Source organism: Sinocyclocheilus grahami, unplaced genomic scaffold, assembly GCF_001515645.1.
Source record: "Sinocyclocheilus grahami isolate Dianchi unplaced genomic scaffold, SAMN03320097.WGS_v1.1 scaffold1360.1, whole genome shotgun sequence".
Classification (NCBI taxonomy): domain Eukaryota; kingdom Metazoa; phylum Chordata; class Actinopteri; order Cypriniformes; family Cyprinidae; genus Sinocyclocheilus; species Sinocyclocheilus grahami.
The window spans coordinates 102,038-129,226 of NW_015506539.1; the positions used below are offsets into that span (position 1 = coordinate 102,038).

The 27,189-nt window shown below is 40.2% G+C and overlaps 1 protein-coding gene across 5 annotated transcripts in view; it reads left to right on the top strand.

The window, feature by feature from the left end:
* Positions 1-17,442, top strand: part of LOC107569571 (protein bassoon-like) — a 64,489-nt gene extending 47,047 nt beyond the window's left edge. For 2 of the 5 annotated variants that reach the window (XM_016255685.1, XM_016255687.1), the window contains 8 exons: positions 331-2,692; positions 3,191-3,948; positions 6,464-6,557; positions 8,549-8,680; positions 9,230-9,286; positions 9,541-9,669; positions 11,057-11,138; positions 16,482-17,442. In XM_016255685.1, the coding sequence (XP_016111171.1) occupies positions 331-2,692; positions 3,191-3,948; positions 6,464-6,557; positions 8,549-8,680; positions 9,230-9,270 (3,387 nt within the window). In that variant the 3' untranslated portion in view covers positions 9,271-9,286; positions 9,541-9,669; positions 11,057-11,138; positions 16,482-17,442. Of the gene's footprint in view, positions 1-330; positions 2,693-3,190; positions 3,949-6,463; positions 6,619-8,548; positions 8,681-9,229; positions 9,287-9,540; positions 9,670-11,056; positions 11,139-16,481 lie in introns of those variants that run through there. The other 3 variants (XM_016255686.1, XM_016255689.1, XM_016255688.1) reach the window with 3 other exon arrangements.
* The last annotated feature ends 9,747 nt before the right edge of the window (positions 17,443-27,189 follow it).

A 27,189-nucleotide genomic window follows, 5' to 3' on the forward strand; every position in this document is an offset into this window, starting at 1 on the left:
GTTGTTGATTGTTTTGATGTTGTACAGTATTTACTTGTGATGAATAAATTACTTTTTGTCTGCTTGTGTCACAGACAGTTTCCTTTTGTTTTGAGAGAAATTGTATTGTCGTATATATGACCATCAAGGCAAGATAATATACTTCAGAATCACATTGATTTAGATAAGAATCTTTATAGATGCATGCCCTTACATTTTTCTATAACAATAAACCAGTAGTCTGAGCAATGCTAATAGTTATGTGTGAAACTCTAATATATAACATTGTGTTGTCCTCTGTATTTCATGGTCCTGGCTCTTTCACTCTTCCTGGACCCTGTGTCATTGCAGCTGGCAGCCCTGCAGCAGAGCTCCCTCCTAAGGAAGGTGAAGAGGACCTTGCCCAGCCCCCCACCAGAGGAAACTCATCTGCCTATGGTCACCCCTAACCTATCCCACATGCTTGTGCCCTCTATGCCCTCTCTGAAAGGGGGTTCTCGTTTAGCTGCAAAGGCCAGTCTACTTAAGGACTTGACCCATGAGCTGAAGGCTGTTGAACAGGAATCTACAAAGCTACGTAAGCAGCAGGCTGAGTTGGAGGAGGAAGAAAAGGAAATTGATGCCAAGCTTAGATACCTGGAGTTGGGCATCACACAGCGAAAAGAAACATTGGCAAAGGAAAGAGACAGGAGGGAGCTAGCATACCTGCGCTGCATGGGTGATTCGCGAGACTATATGTCAGACTCTGAACTCAACAATCTTCGCCTGACAGCTGGGGCCACATCCTTTGACAACAATGGGCTAATGACAAGACCTAGCACGGCACCACTCAGCCAGTTTACCTGTGAGCTGAATACTGCTGCCCAGTTTCCCCCCACATCATCTTTTGTGTCGTACCAGTACCCCCAAAGTCTCCAAACGGCACCTACCCCACAGGCCTCTACACTGCAGAGCACAGGTTTCAACCAACCTCCCTATCCATCAGTAACCCAAGCTCAAGCTCTCCCCCAACCCACCCCTTTGCAGACTTATCCAACCCTATCTTATCAGGTCCAAGGGCCATTTCCTTCCCAAGTCTTCCCACAGAACCAGCCTCCATATCCAGCAGACACTTCAGTGCCACCTCCAGCACAGCCAAGCCAACCAGGGTTTCAGCCTACCCTACCACCTACTGGTCCAGTCCCTTATCCAACCCACAGTACACCATACCCAAGCCAGGCACCCCCCTATCCGGTCAGTCAAGCGAGCACTTATCAGCCACAGACAGACACTCTCACTTTTCACCAAAAGCCACGACAGACATCGCTTGCTGACCTTGAACACAAGATGCCCATAAATTATGAGGTTATAAGCAATCCTACAGTTGTAGTAACAACCACTGCCCAAGATATCACTTACAGCCAGTCTGGTTTGGGTCCATCTTATGGCCAATACAGTACAACTATGGCAAGCACTTATGGCCCCTACTCCTCATCTGTATCAAATACATATGGTGGGTCTTTAACAACCTCTGCAGCCTCAGGTTATGGGCCATACACAACAAACTCATCCAGTAGTTATGGGCAGTACACAACAACTATTGCAAATACTTATGGATATACAGTAACTACAGCTAGTTCCTATGGGCAATATAATACCATTGTTACAAATACATATGGGCAGACACCACTATCTGACCATACACACTCAATGGAGAGCCCCTCTATGTACACCAGTGAAGGCCTATACGGATCATCCAGCCTCGAGCAGAATGTCCCAAGGAACTATGTCATGATTGATGACATATGTGAACTCACCAAGGAAGGCATGGGCACTAGTTCAGACTCACATCGCAATGAGGGTCATGGACTATATGGGAGTGACGGACTTCACACTCGAGGGGGGAGCACCTTTGGCAGACCAGAGGATGAACGTGATGCAGATCTGTACGACCAGCATCATGGCAGGGGTAAGAGCACCTGCAACTACCAAGCACAAGGGGCATATACGCATGGCCGGGTAGTGGGAAGTAGTAGCATGGGTGGGGGATCATCATATTACTATGATGACTGCAGTCACTCAACACCTACATGGGCAGCCCAGAGGCACTCCTCAAAGAACCAGTGCCCTTCAGCCGTCATGTCCTCCAGGAGGAGCAAACATCGTAAACAAGGCATTGAGCAGAAGATATCCAAGTTTTCCCCAATTGAGGAGGCTCATGATGTGGAGGCTGATCTGGCCTCTTACACCATGAGTACCTCTACAACCAGTGGTTATGACTCAGGTTCCCATTACCATAAACTTCAGGATGGCATCTATGGGCTACGGAGTACTTACAGTCCACAACAGGGCTACTATAATGATGAACATCTTTATGGCTATGGCAGGTCCCGTTCAGCTGGTTATGGAATGGACAAAATCTCTCCCTGCGAGAGGGCCTACAGAAGCAGGTCATATGAACGGGACCGTATAGACCGGTCATACTGCAGCAACTATGGCCACAGTGTGTGCCCTGCTTTGCATTCTCAATATTCAGAAAAGGAGAACTCCCACCTCATGACGAAGCTCATCGGTGTTGGGAGGGCTTTCGGCTATCCATCAAATTCATATGGTTCAAGTCACTCTCTACCTGATGTGCAGGACCATATTCGAGACCTGCCCCGGACCATTGTCTACAAACCAGATGATATGTATATAATTGACGATATGCATTGTGCTGTTTCTGACAGTGAAGGTAATTGGGAGCTGAATGCCAGCGTTACTGCCCACTTTAAACATCCCCCACCCACCCAGAGAAAGAGAGTGAATAGCTGAAGTAAAGAAATGAAAACCAAGTGCATGCCCATGTTTTGTCTTCAGGCAATATGCAGCTTTCAATAAATCTGACTCTCAACGTTGTGCTCAGTTCCAAAAACTGCATGAGTTGTTGTGTGGTCTCTTTATTTTTTACCCACTCTTGTTTTTTGTTGTTGTCCCCCCCCAAGGTGCTTCATTTGTGTGTACTGAGTGTATGATATTGAAAAGTTTTGACTTCCAAACCTTTAATGAAAAAAAAAAAAATCTTATTTGAGGTCATTTTTATATGCTGAATATTGAGTTTGAGTGCATTGCATGCTTTTTCTTTAAGTTTGTCTATTTTTGTTCTTCTTTTTCTTTTGCATGGTCTCAGTGTGCAATCCTCTTTCGCCATCAGACATGGAGATTGATTGTGATCTGCTTTTGGTTTCCAAAGCATACCATCTTGGTCAAGAGGAGACAGACTGGTTTGAGAAGCCTCGTGATGTTCGTGGTTCCCGTCACTATGGCAGCAGTGGTCATTCTGGGAGGCGAGGCCATGTCAAGCACACATACCATGATTATGATGAGCCACCAGAAGATCTTTGGCCACAAGATGATTATGGTCACACCCGCCAGATTTCCTCTAGAGAGCACCGGCATCACAGCAGTGGAAGTTCCGGTAGGCACTCCTCACGCCACACGGATGAGCCTCGTTCCTCTCGATCATCACGTTCCTCGAAGGATCCATCTATGCGACATGACTCCCGCTCCTTGTCATCTTCAGGGAGGAGGGGAGAATCTCGTTCTCAGGGCTACCACTCATCAGATTATTCCCGTGACACCTCAGGCCACCACCATAGCTCCCGTTCTGGAAAACAATCCTCCCACCATCAAGGGTCCTCCAGCAGGAAGCAACAGGACCACCCCTCATCATCCAGACAGCTAGGATCTCTTGGGCCTGGACAGAAGGGTCCAAGTGGACCTTCAAGCTCAAGCAGGCAAGCTGTCTCTCAGCCACCTGTTGATGGGCAGCAAGGTCAGCGAACACAGCTTCAGCAGCAGGCACAGATATCAACTGCCAGGCCAGGCTCTCAGACATCTGCCACAACACAACCACAGTTAGTACAAGCCCAGCAACTGCAAGCTAAACCAGGCCAGACTGGTCCAAGTTCTCGTCAACCCACCTCAGCAGCACATACTTCCCCAGCTGTAGTAAGTAAATATTTTAAGATGTAAAGTGATTAATTGAAAAGCCAAATTTTTTTAAGTGGATTCTCCTATTCTAGATGTTCCTGAGCATAAACATTGTGGTTGAGATTTATTAAAGCTTGCAGGAAAGTGTCACAGACTTTTAAAGTATTTAATATTTAATCTTGTGTAGAATATAAAAAAATTGATCTGTTTCATAAATACCCTTCAATTTAAATATTTAAACCTTTTCTCTGCATTTCTTAAGCCTATAGTTAGTCAGGTTGAGCCATTTTGGTAAGTAATGTAACTTTTCAGAGCTTCAGGGTCCATTAGGAGCCAGTGTAAAGCAGTCTGAAGATTCAGATTACTGTGGCCAGGTTCTTTCCATCCATTTGTGCACCTGGTTTATTACAGGTCTTGCAAGGCAACATTGTATTGATGCTCCTCAAATATTCTGGTTCATTTTGATGAAATATAATATTTCTGCAATTAATGCCATTAAAATGTTTTGTAGATAATTTCCGTTTTAGCTGCGAAATTTAACATTAAAGTTTGAAAATCTCCCAATGATGTACATTGATAGAATGTGCTGCAGCATTCACAATGAAGCCAACATTATGTTTTGTATACTGAATTGTGATTGGTCTTACTTCTTACACGTGTTATCTTATTGAAATGTTATCTTGACTTTATTGCATGCATTTAAAAGGGTGGTTGATTGCGATTTCACTTTTTTTCAAACGCTAGTTAGTGTGTAATTTTGCTTTTTGAACATAAACAATATCTGCAAAGTTATTAAGCTGAAAGTTCAATGCAAAAGAGATACCATCTTTTAAAATTATGGCAGATTAATGCCTACAAAAACGGCTCGTAGGGACTACAACGAGTTACTTCCTTGGTTTGTGATGTCACAAACCCTGATAAACCCCGCCCCCGGGAACACGCAATGAAGGGGGTGATGCCATGTTGCTGCTTTAGAGAAGAGGAAGAGAAAACTAGGGGTACACGTAAAAATCTATTAATATATTAATCGCAAATCTGTCTTCTAACGATTCTAATGGATTCACAAGTTTCAAAATCAATGTTCTAAAGCAGCGGTGCTCAATCCTGTTCCTCGCGTCGCCCTGCTCTGCACACGCTCTGCTCTGCATCTCTCTCTCTCTCATTCAGATCATCAGCTCAGCTCCAACAATGAACTGTTCCAATTATACACTTTATGTGTATAGACAGACAGATATTTTTCACATAGCTATGAAATGTGTTAAACATGGACGCATGGCATGGCGCGTGCGGTTGGCATGCTGTATTAAAGCTTTAATCAGGATAAAACCGTATATTAAAAGCTAACATAAGCAGTAGCATTTACAAATAACAGAGTTTCTAAAAGAATGAGACAACAACAAACAAAAAACATACCATTAAAAGCTGTGCTTGCACAGGTTCTGCACGATCCTCTTCACTAATATCCTCTGCGTCTCAATCGGGCTCAAATTGACAAGCAATATTGACGATGCAATTGTTTACAACACAACCGGAGCACATTCTGAGCTGAGGGGCATGACGTTTAGACACGCACTAGCGATTTAGCGAATCACAACACACTGGGCCAGCTGACCAATCTGAGCCCATCCCGTATTTCTGAGGGAGGGGCTTCATAAAAACAGGAAATCATCAGCGTGTTTATAGGAGAAGGGACAGAGCGGTGTAGAATAAAGATAAATTATGTGAAATATAATGCGTTTTTTTTTAAACAAAGCATTAACACATGTTAGACTGCACCCCATAAACACAATCAAGCCTAGAAAAAAAACAGTCAACCACCCCTTTAACCCTATGGCGCTCCTCATTTATAAGTCACACTCATACTCCTCACTGAAACATAAATATAAATTTAAAGGGATAGTTCACTCAAAAATGAAAATTCTGTCATTAATTACTCACCCTCAAATTGTTTCAAACCTATAAGACCTTCGTTTATCTTTGGAACACAAATTAAGATATTTTTTATGAAATCCAAGAACTGGAACTTTCTGACCCTCCATAGACAAGGGTCCTACCACGTTCAAGGTCCAGAAAGATACCAAGAACATTGACAAAATAATCCATGTGACATCAGTGGTTCAACGTAATTTTATGAGGCTACGAGAATACTTTTTGTGCACACAAAAAATGTAAATAATAACTTTATTCAAGAATTATTCTCCTCTGCGTCACCCAAGTGCAATTTTAGAGAGTACCATGATGTATCCGCGTGCTTTGATCTGCACATAAATGTGGTAGGACCCTTGCTGTCTATGGAGGGTCTGAAAGCTCTCGGATTTCATCAAAAATATCTTAATTTGTGTTTTACGGGTTTGGAACAACATGAGAGTGAGTAATTAATGACTCACTAATAAGTAATTAATATAATTTTTAAAAATAAATTTTTGGGTGAACTATCACTTTAAATAAACTGTAACTCAAAATATAAGAAGCAGTTTTAAGATATGAATACAGTAAGTGTGATTTATGACAATGTGTCTCTTGTCTCCAATAGACTAAACCAGAGCCCACCCCTGCCATTGCTATTGGAGCAAAAGCAGTCCCCAGCCAACCTGCCAAAACAGCCCAACCTCCACTTACTGGAATAGGTAATTGTGCTTAAACGACTTCAACATGGCCTAGATATACTCAAAGCACAATCAAAGAACAGTAAGATTTTTTGCTTCTGAAATATAACACATTGTGTATACACTTCATGGTTGTATTGTGCTGTTTTTTGTTTTTTGTTTTGTTTGGAAAATTAGAATTGGAAAAATATCTAACCTTTTCAAATGGGTCATAAACATTTGTTAAGGGGGGCTTTAGTTTGTTGTAATTGTACCAAATATTTACCGTGGTGCTCATTAATGGCTCTCACTAAATACCAGGAATTGAAAAAAAACTTCAATGACAAAGAGACCTATAAGAAATAATGCCACTTATGTAGTTTAGTCATGCAACTAGATTGCTACATCCAATCTACTAGCAATCATATAATTTACTAAATGCATAAGGTGAATGGCCTCTGTTGATCTGGCAGCGAATTAGCTTGCTTGCTTGTTCATTTAAATTGTCTGGTTTAATGTTTGTTATTAAGCTGGTCATGCAGCACGCTATCAGAGCTTCTCTAAAGCCTCCCACCTCCCCCAGCTCCACCTGTCTACATCTGCTACTGTATTTATATACAGCTATGGAAAAAAATTGAGACCACTGCAACCCTGAGACCACATTTCTCCCTAATTTCAAATAAACATATTGTCATTTAGAGCATTCATTTTCATCAAATGACATCTGTTCAAAATAACACACAAAAAAAGATGCAGTATTTTTAGACCTCAAATAATGCAAAGAAAGCAAGTTCATTTTTTTTTAAAACAATACAATACTAATGTTTGAAATCAAATTATTTCTTTTGGTGGAATAACCTTGATTTTCAATCACAGCTTTCATGCATCTTGGCATGCTCTCCACTAGTCTTTCACATTGCTGTTGGGTGAATTTATGCCAAGAAAACAACTATTTATTTTGAGATCACAAGAAAACAAGGGGGACAAAAATAGTAATGCATGGCTTTTTAGGGCTTCTGTACTGTCACTCACAAGTTACTTTGTTGGGAAAAATCACATACAGTGGTAGTTTTTGCTGTGTGTGTGTTTTACTATGAATTCTGTTTTTAATAAAGAGAACAGAAGATTGAAACGGCTGGAATATCAAGTCAGTTTGTTTTTGGCTATAAGAATATGTAGGATATTGAAGTGTAAGTGCCTACTCACTTTTGCAGAGGTCCAGCTAAAAATAATATTGTGCTTATGCCACTGATAGATAATATAGACATTCACAATAAAAAGCTCCTACAAATTGAACACCAAATGAAAAATAGTGAACAGAGTTTTGGTACAGTATGTAAATAATAGCAAGATAGTAATATAATGACATTATAAACTAAATTAAGAAAATAATGGACGTAGAAAGCTGTCTAATATGTCTAAGTCTAATTATACTTGAAAGTCTTGATATTTAGTAAGAGCAATAAAAAGCATATATGCATGAAAGGAAACATTTGCAAAAATGGTTGTGGATAAATTCTTTGTATGGCAAAATTTAATCAATAAAGTCACGTCAGTAAGAATCCTCATGATGATGAAGCTTACCTAATGGAAATTCTTCTGTACATATTCGGGTTCAAGTTTGGGGAACTTGCAGTGCTGACCAATAGATGTTTCTTAAGTTGGCAGTTAGGCGGTGCTTCATTAAAGTTATGCTACACATTCACAATGAATGAGGCAATCCTTCAAGTGGTGTCTACTTAGTCACTTCTTTATTACGGCACTGGCACTGTTCAAGAATATAAAGTGTTGCAGAAAAAGGCCTCACAACTCACATCCAGTCCCACCTTTTTTTGGCTGTGGAATTTTGCCGCATAAAATGTGCTCTGTACTCGGCCTTTAGCATTAATAAGTGGCCACTGCCTGATCAGTATTTTCTTGGATTACTATCCAAATTTGCCATGCTATCTATATACCTAATTGAAGAGGGATATATGTATCTGTTGACAGTGTTTCCAGTTGTAAACATAAATCTCTTCTCCATAATTCTCTAGGCTCCAAAGCAGCTCCAAGGCCTGGTGGAATTGGCAGTGCAGCTGCAGGTCAGCCGGGTGTAGACGGAGAGAGCATGCTGACTAAAATTTTGCCTGGAGGAGCTGCAGAGCAAGCTGGAAAATTAGGAGAAGGTGAGCAGAGAGTTTCCAAGGTATAACTAGCATTTTTGCTATATTGTTATGCCACAAAGTGCACTCCCTTCATAATCACTACAATGTTCATTGCGATCTCACAAAGTTACATTATAATCAATGACATTCTCTCTGCTGCACAACGAATCTCTTATTTACATCATGCCAAACGTTGTTATAATGAGATGATTTGTGCTGAACACACCTGAATAAAAACTTGGCTACACTACTCAATGCTGCACAAACACGTTGAAATAGAAACCAATCTCCAGAGCGCAAACCATAATGCTCTGGATATTTTGCCAAATCTGCAATGAAATGCCATTATTACAGCTCTGACTGAGGGTGCAATTGATTTTGTTTGAGGGTGCTTATGACCCTCTAGCACCCCCGTAGAACAGGGCCTGACATGGGTCAATATTAACTATTGTTCTTTTCTTAATTATTTTTTTCTTACAAAAACAAATGTTTATTATTTGTACAGACACAATGCTTTTTATAACCAATGTTATTCTCACTGTTTTCTCTTTTACTTTGTGATTTGCACAGCCATCTCTGGATTTGGCAAAAAGTTCACCTCCTTGTGGTGAGGTAGTACAATTAAAGGTGGGTGCAATTGATTTTCAGTTATTAGAAACTTAATATTGCCCATGTTGTAACTATAATAAATACACATGCTTTAAAATAATCTACCAAAAAATTAACACCTGTGTGCGTATGCGTGTGTGTCAGAGAGAGAATGAGAGAGAATGAGAGAAAGAAAGAGCAAGAGAGCAGCTGACTGAGTAGAGTGCATTGTAACAAGGTGGCATATTTTTAGCTTCACAGTGATTATTCTTATTGTTTCCGTGTTATTTTAGGGTGTCTAAAATGACAGAGGATGTTTTTGCACTGGAAAAACCTATGAAGTTTCCCTATTATGTTTTAATTTAAAGAGAAGACAACTCATGAAAGAAAGTGAGAGGGAGAGAAGCTGTCTGGTTGTTCTGGTAAGTATATGATAAAATTTGATATAGCATATTAGAGTTGGATGGTTTGGTTACATTGGTAACCTCTTGGTTACATATGTAACCTTATTTCCCTGTGTCAGTAGCTGTCATTAGGTGCACATCCTCTGGTGTGATGATTGACTGAGACCTGTATTAAATCGCACCAATTTATTGGCATCTAGCAGGAAGCATCTCCAAAATCAAAGCATCTAACAGGATGTTTTATCCTTAGCCAGAGATAGCATTCAGTCCAAACCCACCATCAAAAGACCAATAGCATTAGCCATGTGCTTAGTGTCACAAAGCGATTTCTCAGATTGCCTTGATTGATTTGATTGCCTCAGGGGACAAGCAGTCACCATCTTCCATCTCCTTAAGGACCTTCAGCTGGGAACCCTTCAGGACTGTCATGGTGTGCAGCAGCACACTTGCTCAACCAGCAGCTATACAGGACTTTCTGATCAAAGCAGACATAGTCCTACACATTTTGAACAGTATATTAGGCCTCAGTTTCCATTAGAGGGCTGACGATGGTGAGAGATGAGCCACTAATGGCTCTTCCATTGCCAGCATCTCTGAATACCCCTGTTCAGCCATCTCAAAAATGGCTGTGAAAACAGAGGCAGTCGAATTAGTAATCCGTGCAGGGAAGGCTTGGTTCCAGGACCCTGAGATCTCACAATGGATCCTAAAATCACGGCAGTGGCTTACAGAGCAAATACGTGCCTGCTAACAACCACTCATCCAACTTGGAGTGAGCCCCTGGCTGGACAGCCTCATCCCAATCCAGCTAAAGCCTGTCTACAGCATGAGAAAGTACATGCAAAAGCTCTGTATAAGCTAAAGAAGGGCAAAGGGTGGCCTGAACTCCTCGAAGTCAGATGTGGCGACTGATAGCACATTAAATCTAAAAGAGATCACTTTATGAGTTTCTGAACTCGGACACAAATCCTCATATGCAAACTCCACTGAGACATATTAAGCACGCAATCAGGAGAAAGCAAGAGAGAGAAAACTGAAGGCTTGTGCTCCATAGCTTCAGGTTGAAATGCCAGCCCATGCGGTGCCTCTGCAGCTGCAGAGCGAGCAGCATGGAGAAGAGACCGTTTCAAGCAATATATGCCAATGAATTGGTGTGATTGTATATGGGCTTCAGCCAATCGTCATGCCAGCTACTGACACAGCGTTGAAGTGAACCTATGAAAGATAAACAAAAACATACATGACATTATGAGTAATTTTATATCATGAAAACAAACTCCCCTAATACTATAAAGTACTCATTATTGTTTGTGATAGTTGGTGATATTGCAATTTTTTATAACATTTACAATTTAATTTGTATTGTTTGTGTGTGTGTGTGTGTGTGTGTGTGTGTGTTTTAAAGCCAGCCAGGACTGGAATCACAGGACTTTAGGTCTGGGTCATAAATCAAAGGCGACAACACTGTTCGCTCTGAAAGCCAGACAGTAAGTAACTTTATGATTTGAAATTCTGAAATATAAAAATGATAGTCTTAATCAAGGGGTTGGCAGCAAGACTGAGTCAAGTTACTTATTCACTTACACTTAAACTTTTTCACACTGTCCATCCACTTTAAAATACATGCTTTATTCACATGGAGATAGCTATGTATGACTTCCCATTAATGGGCTGATGCTGATTAGCCGCAGAGTTGAGAGCTGAGAATGGTGAGACTGGGGATGTGATGATAATGTGTCATCCTAGGGCACAATGGTCCTGCTCATTTGTAACCAAAGACTAGGCATCTAGTTCTTCACTGGAACAACTGAATGCTGGTTTGCAGCTGGTCAAGGGTGAGGCAGGCAGGCACACCCTCACGTTCCCTCATTCACATTCCAATTGGTAGGAGGAAAAGGGAATTGCAAATAAGGCCTGAATGTCCTGAACTGTGTTTGTAGGCCAATGTAGCAGAGGTGGTTCATGGGAATCCATAAAATTCACTGGATCTGAGCAGAGAGAGCATGAGACAGCTATTGCTTCCTACACTAGTCAATAGGGGTGGGAATCTATGGGTATCTCACGATTCGATTCGATTCCGATTCAGAGGCCCACTATTCGATTACGATTAACGATGCATCACAATGTTGTACCATCTATGTAAAATTCTACTACTTTTTAAACAACCACAGAACGTCTCGGTTATGTATGGTAATCCTTGTTCCCTGAAGGAGGGAACGGCGACGTCATATCAGATGACCAACGAAATTGGGATCTCGCTTAGAGAGCCCAATCCACTTCGAGTGTACACTAAACGAGCCAATGCACATTGGCATGCGATTATTGCATCCAGCTGCTGCTGATCACAGCGTGAGTATAAGTAGGCAGCAGATGCAGCGCATATTCAGGTTTTCGCTGAGGTTGGAACAGAGACGTTACGGAAGCTCCAACCTTCCCGAAGGAGGTTTCAGAAGCAATGCACATATGGACATTCCTTAGATGCATATGGAAGAATGGAGGTGATTGTAACCCTCTTGGAATGGCAGAAGTCTGCCGGGGAAACACGGGCTCAAGGCTATACCGTGGACTTTACACATATGGAACCCAGCCTTCTACTGGTTCTCGAGGATTCCATGAGTGAAGGCCTGGCGCCGGACGCTCCGCCACATCTGGCTGCCGAGGGGACGGAGGAACTCAACAGGGTCTACTATATGGACTCTCTGGAGTGGTTTTTGCAAGCTGACCCGAAGCCGGGGTCTCTCAGTGCTTCTACCCGTTTGAGGTGAGAACACAGGAGGATACCGGCTCCACACGAAGGCTATAGAATCTAGCGAACGTGTTAGGGGTCGCCCAGCCCGCAGCTCTACAGATATCTGCCAGTGAGGCGCCACGAGCCAGTGCCCAGGAGGATGCAACACTTCTAGTTGAGTGAGCTCGCAACCTGAACGGGCAGGGCACACCCTGTGCCTGAAAAGCCAGGGTGATGGCATCCACTATCCAGTGGGCCATCCTCTGCTTAGAGACGGCATTCCCCTTCTGCCAGCCTCCGTGACAGACAAAGAGCTGGTCTGAGGTCCTGAAGCTTTGCGTCCGGTCCACGTAGCACCTTAAGGCACGGATGGGACAGAGCAAAACTAGGGCTGGGTCTGCCTCCTCCGAGGGCAGCGCTTGGAGGTTCACCACCTGATCCCTGAAGGGGGTAGCGGGAACCTTGGGCACATAGCCGGGCCGGGGCCGGGGCCTCAGGGTTACCTGGGAATCAGCCGGCCCGAACCGTTGACCGAAAATGCATGCAGGTCCCCTACCCTCTTGATGGAGGCCAATGCCAGCAGGAGCAAAGTCTTCATCGAAAGGAACTTCAGTTCAACCGTCTGCAAAGGCTCAAATGGGCCCTGCTGTAATGCCGTGAGCACTAGAGTCAGGTCCCTAGAGGGTATAGAGGGGGGCCGTGGAGGATTTAACCTTCTCGCCCCCTTAAGGAACCTGACGACCAGGTCATGCTTCCTCAGTGACCTCCCTTCTACGGGGTTGTGGTTAGCAGCGATTGCAGCGACATAAACTTTAAGGGTGGAGGGAGACAGCCTTCGCTCCAACCCTTGCTGCAAAAAGGACAGCACAACTCTGATCGGGCATATTCGGGTGTCTTCTCGGCGAGAAGAACACCACTCAATGAACAGGTTCCACTTCAAAGCATAGGCGTGTCTCATAGACGGTGCTCTCGCTGAAGTGATGGTGTCGACTACCTCTTGAGGTAGGTCACTCAGAACCACTGCGTCCCGTCCAGGGACCAGACATGAAGTTTCCAGAGGTCTGGACGTGGGTGCTAAAGGGAGCCCCGTCTCTGAGTCAGTAGATCCTTCCTCAGAGGAATCGGCCAAGGAGGCTGTCGCGAGGAGCACTAGTCCAGGTCCGGGTAGGCCAATAGGGTGCCACCAACAAGACCTGCTCCTCATCCTCCCTGACCTTGCACAGCAACTGTGCAAGAAGGCTCACTGGGGGAAACGCATACTTGCGAAGGCCCCGCAGCCAGCTGTGTGCCAGTGTGTCCGTGCCGAGTGTTCCCTCGGCCAGGGAGAAGAACAACTGGCAGTGAGAGGTTTCTGGAGAGGCCAACAGGTCTACCTGAGCGGCTCCGAAACGTCTCCAAACCAGCTGGACCGTCTGGGGATGGAGTCGCCATTCTCCCGGGAGCGCAACTTGGGACAGCTCATCGGCTGCCCGGTTGAGCAGCCCAGGAATGTGAACAGCACGAAGCAACCTCAGATGCTTCTGACTCCAGAGGAGGAGGTGGCGGGCGAATTGCGACAAGCGACGGGAGCGCAGACCACCTTGTTGGTTGATGTACGCAACGGTCGCTGTGTTGTCACAGGGGAGATGGCCGTCTGCAACACACACAGGGGTAGTGCAGCCTGTTGTGTGCAACCCACTCGACACGGGAAAACCACCGCCGCTGAAGCGCCGTCCACCAGCACGAGAGCCCACGAAGAGCGTGCTTGACTATTGTTTTTACTTTACGTAGAAGGTCAGGAGCAGAACGATAGAACCGCTCGGCTCCGAAGCAAAAAGCTGAATATGCGCTGCATCTGCTGCCTACTCATACTCACGCTGTGATCAGCAGCAGCTGGATGCAATAATCGCATGTCAATGTGCATTGACTCATTTAATTTACACTCGAAGTGGATTGGTCTCTCCAAGCGAGATCCCAATTTCGTCGGTCATCCGACGTGACGTCGAGAGTGACCGACTGAAAGGGAACTCAAGGGCGAAGCAAAAAAGATATTTCACACTATTACTTTATTAACAGTGTGCAAGTGCAATATTCAAAAAGTGCCAGTAGCAGCATTTGCTGTAATAGAAAACTGATAGCATTAACATGGCACATGCACAAATCCCCCCAGCTGAGCAGCAACGACCATGTTTGATGCGTTGTCGGTCACTAACACCAAGTCTCTCGTAGGAAACTGCCATTTCACACAGGTCAGCTATATTAGCGCCTGTGTGACTCTCGTAGACAGCCCTAGTTTGCAAAACATGGGACAACAACCGCCAGTCATCCGAGATATAATGGGCTGTTACAGTGATGTACGAATCTGTAGCAACAGATGTCCAGGCATCACAAGTCAATGCTATTTTACCTGCTTTTTTCAGCGACTCCAGTACTGTTGTTTTGGTGCTTTGGTACAGATTTGGTATTACTGTCTCTGCGAAAAAACGACGTGAGGGGATTTTATACCGTGGATCCATTGTATGCATCATTGCACGAAACCCCCTTCCTTCCACCATGAAGTAAGGGCGCAAATCCGATGCAATGTACTCAGCAATGGATTTAGTTAATTTCCTTGCCCTTTGCGAGTTTGCAGGAAGGGTGGTTAATATTGAAGCTGGAAGATTTGGTTGGTTAGCAGCAACAACGGGTCCTTCTGCGTTCACATCTGCGTGGCAGCGTTGAAGGTGATTCCTCATGTTTGTTGTGTTGCCAAAATATTTTATTTTCACCTCACACATCCTACACATAGTGTAGCTTTTATCAAGTGTCTGTTTGCCGTCTTTCTCGGTTTCTAAAAAACCGAAATGCTTCCAAACGTGGCTTTTAACATTGCAGGTGCCGCTCTAATGTGTGTAGCTTCGGCCATTTTGTCACGTACTAGCGCCTCAGCGAACGCAGACGTACTACGTCTGATGTAAGAAACGCACGTAAACGTGCTAGTAGCACATGCACTCATCTCTGTGGCCGTGGGGCTGAAAATTCAGATTGAATGTATTACAAACGAGCACAAATCGGACTTTTTTCATTTAAACTTAAGACATCGATTATTTAAATCTCTGCATCGATTCAGAATCGTTTAATGCGGAACAACGATGCATCGAAAAAACTTTTTTTTTTCAAACCCCTACTAGACAATGGAAACTGGTCAACCATCCCTGCTAGAAAATATGTTTGAATACTAAGTTTTGAAATTTGTGAACATGTGTTGCTGTTGTGAGAAACAGCTATTAGTGGAGACCTGGGAGTGTTCTTCTTCACATCTATCTGCAACAATTGTTTTTTTCCTATGCCAAAATTTGAAACTTTTTTTTTTGACCTGTATATCTTTTATAGTTTCCTACAAAGACATACAACTTCTAGGGCCCTATTTTAACGATCTATGCGCATGGTCTAAAGCACATGGCGCAGGTGCACTTAGGGCGTGTCCGAATCCACTTTTGCTAGTTTAACGCCCGGCGCATGGTCTAAAAGGGTTGTCCCTATTCTCTCATTGGGGTTTATTTTCAATTCGCAATTTCAATTTGCGCACTTTGAAAGGTAATGGAAATGCAGCTACTGACAGTAACATTAACTTAACATCTTGCTGGCACTCCACTACAGGACCTGACAGGACACGACTCGTGAGCTAAAACATTCAGTATGGGTCGCAATAAAATTAAACTCTTCTTGCATTGTTACAAATGACTCAGTGTCTCAGAAATGTCTCTTTATGCTTCACATAAACTAAAGATCAACAGCAGACTGACTCTTGGGTCCCTGTTCAGAACATAGAAGCCACCTATAAACTGTCTGTAATACAACATTTAAGGGTGAAGTGTTTATTTTTTCCCAGCTCTTATCCCAGTGTAATACACAGATTTAACCATAAGTAAGTCATCCTTATGTTGACCCCTGAAAAGTATGTTCACTGCACACTGGGTGGGTAAGATGGTAAAGAGGGGAAATGTTAGGTTTGAAAATAGTCATTATTTTTTTCATTCCATTTGTTTATACCAATGGAACAGACATTACACACTTTACCTTGAAAAAAATGTCTTTCATTGGATTGTAATGCTTTCTTTGTATCCCATATTGTTCTTCACAGATTATTTGGAAATTCTGTATCTGTGTTCTAACCGAACAGCATGGCCAAAGATATTAACAGCTGACTTTGAGCATGACAGCTCCAAACAACCTGCTCCTCCTGGCCTACAGAACACAGTACATGAAGGCAGCGGAGAGCGATGACTCCAGTCGCACAATATCAACAAACTCAACAGGTCAATCAGTGTAACTTGATAATGCCTACAGTAAATCTTGAAACCTGTGTGTGCATTACTCTGAAAACAAGCTGACATGTTCTCATTAGAGCAACACAGCGAGTGACTTACGGAGAAGTGTGATTCCGTGTTTCTCTTGTTACTTGGGAAATACTTTTCACTCCCCTCTCAGGAACGGAAGAAATAGCAATGTTAGGACACTTAGAAAAACTTCATAGGCTTTTCCTAAAAGAAGAAGAAGAAAAAAAAAGGAAAATCATGAACGTGGTAACTATAACACACATCTCTATGCTAAGTCCTTTAACTCAACATTCCAGAATGAAAAAAAAAAATCCTGTTTGTTTTTGTTTTTTTTTCTTCTTTCTCTTGCTATGTGCTCTAAAAGTGTAAAGTGGACAAGGAATGCATGCAATCCAAGACCTTACACTGTTCACGATATCACTGAGAGATTGACAAAGAGGATTTGTGCATTTATACTCCAGCAGAGAGAATATGAAGAAGAGGACGAAAGAAATTCTAGAACAAGCCCAAACATAAGACTCAGATCATCACACAAGAAATCACTTGGAAAACAATGTCAGGTTCTGACCAATCAGGTCTTTTTTATTCATTGTCCTTTCCAAAGTATTAAGAAATTGCCCTCAGGCTGCAGATGGGGTGTTTTTAAAACCATTGCACAGCACTGGCGAGTTGGAATCTTGTGCATTATCTTTTTGTTTTGTTGTTCTATTGTCGCCTTGCTATGTTTGTAGAGTGTTTGACATATTTTTCTATTTATGGTATTTATTGATTTTTTTCCACATTGTTTGTATATAGAAAAAAAATAGACTCAAGTTTATTTATATTTTTTAATTCAAGTGTTTTTTTATTTTTTAATTATTGTATTGAGTTCCTTTGTTTGTTTATTACTGTTTTAAATCCATTGTTACTCTGTAACTTGTTTACAGCCTTTTTAATATATATATATATTTTGGTTGAATTTTCTGTTTGACGGTTTAAAAAAAGATAAAAAGCAATAGTGGATGGCCGTCAGTCATTAAAGAGCACAATTGTTAGATGTTTTTACAGTAGTGGTCAGAAGAGTGATAGCTGTCTGTAAACCTGTAATATATCTGTAAGGTTCAGGATCACTGTAGATTAAGTCATTAAAAAGTGATGCCCAGTCTCTCATAATAACACATTAGGTGTCAAAGCCATGTTTTGTTTTAAAATATTTTTTTTATTAAATAATTATAATAATGAAGAAAAACACAAGGCTAGTTGAAGATAAAGGAGCTGCTTAGTGGAATGTTGGAACTTTTAAACAAGTAGAGATTGCATGTTCTGAAAAAAAAAAAATTATTGATATTGCTGTATGTTCTAATGGTATGTGTGAATGATTTTCGATGTGTGTATGTATGCATCTACATTTGTTATCATTCAAAAAAGGAAAAAAAATCTGATCAACAACAGGAAAAGAAATGCTTGGTCAGTGAACTTTTAATTTCAGACCTTCTATGCAATGATTTTCTCAGCTGAGAAAAATGGTTGTCAGAGTATTGAAACAAAATAAAACAACTAAATCCAAGAATAACTAGACAGCAGCTTCAAAAATGTTACTTGGGGGCTGATTTGTTTGTATAAGATAAACTGTAATGTAAATACTATAAATCTGAATGGAAATTTTGTTTCCCATATTTGTGGCATTTTTCCCATTTTGTGGCACTGTTTTGAAATGGAGCCAATAGCGATTAACATAAACGTCAATCATTTCTCACTATCCATGGATGGTTGCTGCAAGATGAACGGCATATGATGGGGTCACCATCCTTCATGATGCTTAGTTGGTGCAATACTTAAAGGAAATTACAAATCTAAAGCATACTACAAATATAATAACAATAAAGCAGACATCAAGAAAAAAAATATATAAGGAGGTTATATTTGAGAAATATTAAACAAAACAGTTAGAAGGGCTGCCCATTTATCTGGTCTTAAATGATCCTCCTCTGTGGTTGCCCTTCCACAGGCTGTGGGAAATCTTGAGTTATCGTACAATTTGAAGACTTTGGGAACCCCGTTTGGACCCCTCGCTGCATTACCACACACTGTAATATCTGTGCGGTCAGAAAAGCTCTTGAGTTGAGAGGAAACCCAACGACACGGCCTACAGCTACTGAGTTACGTCACAAATTACATTGGTTTACATATATTCGGATATATTTATTTTTTCAAATAGATAATAAATAAATAGCACTATATTATGTAAATGGATTGGAATGTATACGAGATGGCATATAAGAGAGTGTAAAACGAGCAGTTATATAGCAATGTATAGCACCTATAGGCCACCTAAAACACTCAATGGAAAGCAAATCGAGGAGTCTGTTTGTACTGCCTGCAATATGAACTATATTAGCTGTCATTCTGTCTTGCGTCTCAGAGATTTTTTATTTATTTATTTTTTCTGTGTGTGTGTGTTTGATCCTATTCACCTCAGGAAAGCATAGCGTTAACGCACCAAGGGGAGATATATGCATCGCTATAAGGGCTTAATTACAATACTAAGAAAGCCATTCATTCTAACACCCTAGGTTTGTAATTCATTAGGGCTGTTGACTGTGATGTATGTCAGGGAAACCAGATCACCTGCCATTATCTATGCTATTTAGTTATTCGCTCATTCATGCATTGTGATCCTTTTTACTAGAAAACAGTTACTCCTGTAGGAGTAAGTATGTGGCACAAAGAAAGAAATAGATGGCAGAGAAAAAATGACTGCTGTCACTCTGTCAAAAAGGAAAGAATCAGCTAAATTTGGTTTTAAAATAACCTGATAATTGCATGCCCCCCTGCTGGTCAGTTGCACTGGCAACCATTTTCACCGTTAAAAGGACACGGATATATCTGTAAAACATGTAAATTGTACTATACTTCTGCACACGAAACATTCAGAGCAAGGTGTAAAATCACCTGTTGTTTTGTGTAAATTACATCTAAAAAAGAGCATCACGACATAAACAGAAACCAAATAAACACATAAATATTCAAATAAATCACACTGTGTATGTGGTTGGCTCATGTGGACTGTTCGGAAATGTAAAAAAAAATAGCATTGAGACACATTCTTGGTCTATGGTCTATACTTGTTGTGATTGTTAATGCAGATAAAAGACTCTTTAAAAAGAGAATATCCATATAATTTGTGGGCGGGGAAATTTAAATGGACAAATGTACTTTAGAAAAAAAGAAAACAAAAGACAACAGTTTGAAGGTGTTCGGAAAACACAAATAATGTTACATTCACTGTTGTGAGAGCATATCCATATATCCATTGTAAACTTTGTGTTTGTTTCAGTGTATACCTGTAGTAGGCTTGATGTAACGTCATGTTGTGTGATGAAAGTAATGATGACTCTTCAATACAATCAGGAAAAAATAAAAGAGGATTTTAAAAAACACCTGAATCAAACTTGTCTTTTTCACTACTATGACAGATACATGAATAAATGCACTTATTTCATTTGCTAACCAAAATGCCAGAAAAAAAAATCTGTGGTTTTGAGAAGTGCAAGCATGGTTAAATGCAAGTATTGCCAATATTTTGATTTAAATATATTGTGAAATTACTAAGATAAGCTGTCCTTTTAATGAATTCAGTTGGATGAAAATGTGGTCCATTTGAATACATAAACAAATTGGAGCCAAAAAAAAGCAAACTAAGTAATGTTGGTCGGCTTATATCTACAGTATATTAGTGGCCGTGACCTCTGACTAGAAATAATGTTGCTTTATTCAAGTGTGTACAAATCAATGGGGGCTAAATAAAAGTACATTTAGAATGAGCAAGCATAGGAGCGGCCGTCTTAAATATTAGCCAATTACCTCTGGCTAATAACCAAGACTGACGAAAATGTGACCGTAAGATACGCTAATGGCCGAAGCGATATCTTTGAACGACATGAGCACCTGAATGAACGAGTACAATAGTATTAAAGAATAAATAGAATAATCAGATGTCTAGATAAATTATCCTATAAATGATCAATAATAATTGGCATTCTAACTCAAGTGCGAGGTCATAATAAAATGGAGTCAGATTTGAATTTAACCTAAATTTAATAACTTTGCGTGCTGTAATGACCGAACACGCAGGAAACCTTCATCCACCATTGGATACCTCCGTTGGGGCAATCGTGTGAACCTTAGCTTACATAAACAAAGTTTTTTTTTATTATTGCATAATAAGAACATTAACACAACATACATATATAGAGGATCACAGTGTTTTCAACTATTATCAATTACATTCATGATAGTATCAAAGGAACTAACCGAAAAAAAAACTACTACAGGGGATAGCTTACAATAAATTTCCATAAGAAGATGATTCAAAAATTCCATACATCTTTTGTGCTTTATTTCTTAGATCTTTTAAGGCTTCAATGTAATGCTTAAGTTCAATTTTAAATAATGTAACGTTAGGTTTATTATTAGACCATTTTTTTGTTTGTGTAGGCCTATATGGTATTTTCCTTACATACTTATTAAAAATTTCAAATTATTTTTATACAACAAAAATATATCTTTACCAGAGAATTTAATCTTTAATTTTATAAATTTAAATATTAGATATTCAAAGCTGCAGTCCACAAGTTGTGCCTCTTTGTCGCCATCTCTGTTTGAAAACCTGGAATTGCAGCTGTGTGTGGAATTATCTCCATTACGTGGGTTGTGCCTCCAGTTTTGAGGAGTATGTGTAGCAGTCAGTCACTGCACTGGTGTGAATTCTGTAATTAATAATCACAGATTCTCGCCTACGTCTTGGAATATATGACTCAAATAAGAATTTTCACCGTATAGTGTCATCTGAATAAGTAAGTAACAAGTCTGCCACGTTTGTTCTGACTAACTGAGGAAAAAGCATTACAATAAATCGCGCTACCAATGGGGATTAAATCTAAAGCTCATATCAAACCGTGCAAATTATTATTATTGTTATACTTTATTCTCAGATTTTTAATGTTAACAACATCAGCATTGCGTGGCTATGAGTATAGTTTGTGTGTAGATTTCAATTTCTGTACTAATCTCTAATTGTCATACCATTCGAATTTCATACCAAGAAATTAATTTAACCCAAATAGCAAACTATGCTCCCTTCGAACTGGTTAGGGTGCTTTCACATTAGCACTTTTGGTGCGCACCCAGGTTCAATTGACGTCAGAGTTTGGTTCGTTTGGATGATGTGAATGCTGTCTTCTGAACTCGGGTGCGCTCCCGCGAACCGTACCCGAGTCTACTTAAAAGGGTGGTCTGGGGTACGGTTCAAGTGAACTCTGGTATGATGCATTATTTGATAAAAATCTATGTTTGTGTTTCCTGACGAGCGTGACTGACGCGCTGCAAACAGAGAGCTGTAGGCTTATATCTCATTTCTGTTCGCCTTCAGCGTTCTTTAGAGCATTTGCAGTACATTCGTAAGACAGAAGTAAGTGCCCTTATGTACCGAAGCTTTGGAAACAAAACGAACAGTTCAAAAACTTAAATATATAAAAGTGCAGAGAGCAATGTTATGCATTTGCCCCCTTCTCCTGCGCCGTCGTTACTAAGCAAAACAGCTGCTGGCTTGATGATGCAAACGAACAGCGGTTCGGACCCAAATAAAATAATATGAATGCAGTCCAGCGGGGGCAGGGGGAGGGGGGAGCAATCGACTTCGGGTTCGGACCAGGCAGGCGAACCAAGTGTGAAAGCACCATAAAATACAAATCTTGTGTAGGCTAATCCCAGGCTATCTGTAATCAGAAGTACATTTAAAACTGGAATATAATTTAATTTCATTCACATAGCTAAACTCTGCAGGACACCGGCGCTCCAGGACCGAGTTTGGACAGCCCTGCTATAAACGATGCTCCACCTGCAGGATCCTCACATGCGATATAGCCTAGTAGCCGGGACAACTTCTTTATGTTTACAGACGTGACGTAATGACGCAGCAGCATGCTCGAATTTCCCGCAAAAACCTACCCGTACCACTCAAACTAGAAAACATTATTATAAGCTAACCGTTGTGAATCGGGCTAAAGGCAATCGTTTTGAACACTGGCTGGTTATGTACTTGCTCAAATATTGATTTTGGATCATTTTTAACCCAAAAAAAAGTTACGGACTGCAGCTTTAATATCAATCCAAAACATTTGGGTAAATAGGCATACAGTCATAAAATAAGTGTTTTATGGATTCTTCCTCTAAGTTACAAAAGATGCATGTAGACTCCATGACTCATGATTTTTGCAACTACTTGTCTCACTGGGTAAATCAAATAAATAACTTTATAAGTAACTTATTTTTTATTGGTGAGACTATTTACTGGGTAAATTCCAGACCTCTTTTCATTCAGTCTGAGCATATAACGAATTCCAAAAAGGTTTGCATTTAGGCAATAATGTGGTTCTACATCATTTTTAAATATAAAAGTTATTAAATTCATTATCTATAATTTTCATACCCATTAATACTTAACTGATTAGCATATAGGGGATAGACTCAGAACATATATTGCCAGACAAAAGCTTAATAAGGCCACTAAGAATGGCATCAAATACTACTGCAATTTTTTTTAGCAGTTATAGGGATCTTATAATAATTAAGGAATTCACAGTAATTAAAGAGATTTCCATTACTCTTGAATAACTGTCTCACCAAGATGTAAATAACCCACGCGTCATCGCCTCTGACCAATCAGAGCGAGCTACAGTTGCCTTGTGCTCCGCCCCCTCAGCTCATGTTCAGTCGTAGGATTCCTCTCTGGTCACACTGCGCTGTCATGGGCTCAACGGTACAGCCAAACGACTGAACTATGGAATAAAATCACTGTCAAAAATAATCGTACGTAGTTCAAAGCATCTGTGTGTCATTTTAATTTACTCGTGCGTAATTTAAAAGTATTGTATGTAATTCTGTTTTTTGTCAGAGTTGGATTCCAAAATGGTCAAATGGCCTTTTTCAAATTCGGACATGTTTAAGGGTTAGTTATCACTAAGGACAGAGAGGAGTAATATTACAGAGATAGTTTAACTATAGTATGTAAGATTAGCTCTTAGTGTACATTTAGGTGTTTAAAGAATTAGAATACAGCTGTTTAGGTATGGAGGACCAAACCTGCAGAAATTAAAAACAAATAAATACACAAATAAATAAATAAATGTGTGTATAAATAAATAAATAATCAAATAAATAAATACACGTATTCTTGTTTAAATACGTATATAAATATTTAAACGTGTGATGAAATATAGGCAAATAAATAAAACAAATTGGTGGGCAAATGGAAAATGTTTCAGGAAATGCTAAACTCATCCTAACTGTTTTCTTTTAATCACTCATTTATTTCTGAATGTAGTTCCGCATTTATTTTTCCTCTGCACAGCATGCTAATGAGAGGGTGTCATTCGACATTGGTTTATACTTTTCTAACTTCAATAGCATTTGAGGAAAATTACTTACAGTAACACAACCAACTGTGAAGTGTTCATGTAGTTCTCAGTTATAATGCACACCTTTATGTGTTTCTGATTAAATAAAGCAGTAATTGATGTCATAAAATAATGGGTATGTTTTGATTTAAAGGTCAGAAGCCATAGCTTACATGAAAAAAAAAATCACAAACATGACACTTGTAAATTAAATAATTTTATATATGCGGATTTATTCATCAATGTGTAATATGTTTGATTTATTAAACTAATCATAAGCTCTAAAAGATTTTCAGAATTTTTACAACTATTTTGCTTTAGACCATCTACAAATGTTAAATCTTAGGGTTAACACTGCTTCTTTCTGGGGAAAAAAATGCAGCGATTGATATATATATAGTTTATTTATAGTTATTTTCAAAGCTTCAATGTACTGTCAAAAAACCTTCATTATTGTTTATTTAATTCTAACAAATAAGTTCTTGTTAAAAACGAACCAAAATTAAAAATATGTTGCTTATAATTTCTGCTCAGGAGAGACTTGGTGTTCTTTCCAAACAAAAGGAAATATTTCAGTATCGGCCAAAATGAGTTGAAAAATATCGGCATATCGGATATCGGCAAAAATCCAATATCGTGCATCCCTAATCTAATCCCCTTTCACCTAATATATTTTTATTTGAAGGACCCCTGAGATTTTAAATTATTTTAATGAAGCATCACAATTGCATGTTCCAGGTTCTCTGACATTGGTTATGGTCACATGACATGCAGGTAAACACATAAAATATTTCATTTCAGCGTTTTATTTTCATTCATTTTAAAATTATTTGTTTTAATTTAACATTTTTATTATTTAATTAATTATTAGCCTTTCATTAAACTCATAAACCCCCTTCATTTCCTTCACACACCCAGTTTGGGAAACCTTGATGTAATATAATGTTGTTGATAACAACAAATGGAATGCGTTTTCTTACTCTTTGTATTTTTACATCAATATGGTACAAGGTTATCCTATTTGGAAAACGAGATAGGTCAAAAGTAGTCTGATTATATTACCTCAAATGTGTAATTTAATGGATTACGTTACTAACTACAATTTTTGTCATGTAATTTGGAATCGATTACAATTTGTAAGTATCTACCCAGCTCTGTCTACAGATATATTTAGGCTGTATCAGTAAAATGCAGGTTATGTGCATCAGTCCAAATTCCAGCGTCATTATTCCAACACATTCTTCTGTTGTGAATAGTGTGTGGCTCTCTATGCACACTGTCCTGCAACTCTTAAATAGATTAAGATTCCTCTCCTCGAATTAAGGAGCAGCGGTCAAGTCAACACTTTATCAATCACACTCATGCTTACGTCTAGGAATAAGAGTCAAATAATGTCATTCTTAACATTGTGACACATTAAAACTAACATTTTTTACATACAGCCCCAAATTTATACCCAGTGGTATAATCTGGTGTTCACTAGTTACCATGCCTAGTGTGCAGAAAAGCTCCATGTCCCTCCTGTACACAAGTACTCAGATTCTTTGCTGTGACTTTTCATGTTAATTTACCAATGACAAACTTAAGTCTCTGAGGATGTTTACAATAATGATACAGAGAGACCAGACGTAATAAAGTTCTCGAACTATTCTTCTGGCACAATCATTTTGCATTTAGCAAAATATCTTCCCACCTACTGGTGCGTCCTGGTTGCTCAATCGCTATCGCTTGTATAGTATAATATGTAATTGCCCTCATGTTTTGCCACAGGACAGAGAGTAAATGTTCTGTCATCTTTGCATGAGTGTAATATGAAGATTGTACAAAGTAACATATCTAGAGCAACACTGTGAAAGTGAACGGCACATAACACGCACATGCTGGTATATAACCATAGATATCTGTCGGCACAAAATGCTTCACATGACTAAACAAAAACCTGCATTTTCACGTTCCACGCTACAACACGTTTTCAAATGTATCCACTTGAGAGCAGGGTTGCCAGGTTTTCACAACAAAACCCGCCCAATTGCTACTCAAATCTAGCCCAATCGAGTTTCGAGGGGAGTCCCGAGGTAAAAATTGCGCTCCGAGGGGTAAAATACATGTTTTTTAGGCAGGGTTCCCCTGGTAAAATTTTCATTTTAGGGGTTAAATGTCATGTTATTGGGTTCGTTTAAACCCGCTGTCAAGAAAAACAACCCGCGGCAACAGTGTTAAAGTAGCCCGATTCCGCGGGAAATCTGCAAACATGGCAACACCATGTTACTCAAAATGCTCAGTTTTCACAGAACAAACACGCAGTCTTAGTGTGGATAAAAAGCTACAATTTAGAGAACAAGATGTGTTTTAAAATGTATTGGAATTAGTGTAGATGTAGCCTAAATGACCTCGAGTGGCTCAGAAAACGCTTGGAATTTAATCTGGTTACACTTTATTTCGATAGTCCACTTTAGACATTCTACTAACTATAAGTAACTTTGTAACTACATGTCAACTACATGTCAACTAATTCGCATCCATTTGCAACTACATGTCTACTAACTCTCAGAGTAGACTGTTAGGGTAGGTTTAGGGTTAGTAGAATAAGTTGACAAAGAAAGTGTTAGAAGATATTAAGCAGACAGTCTACTAATACTCTACTAACTGCCAGTTGACATGTAGTTGCAAAGTAACGTACTGTTAATAGAATGTCTAAAGTGGACTATCGAAATAAAGTGTTACCTTTAATCTTATTGAATGATTTGTGTTGGAACTCAGATTAACAATCTGATCACAAGTGCTCCTCATCTACATGAGACTCTACATCAGGGGTGTCCAGTCCTGCTCCTGGAGGGCCACTGTCCTAAAAGTTCAAGGTCTTCAGGATTACCAACTAGAAACTTCTAGGAGAGTCTGTAGAGGCAGGTTGGACGCTGGCCCTCCAGGAGCAGGACTAGACACCCCTGCTTTACAACGGTGCTTCTCAAACCTGTCCTGGGGACTCCAAACTACTGCACATTTTACATGTTTCCCTCATCAGTCACATGCAATTCAAGTCTTTTAATCTCTAATCAGCTGGTGAGTTGAATCAGGT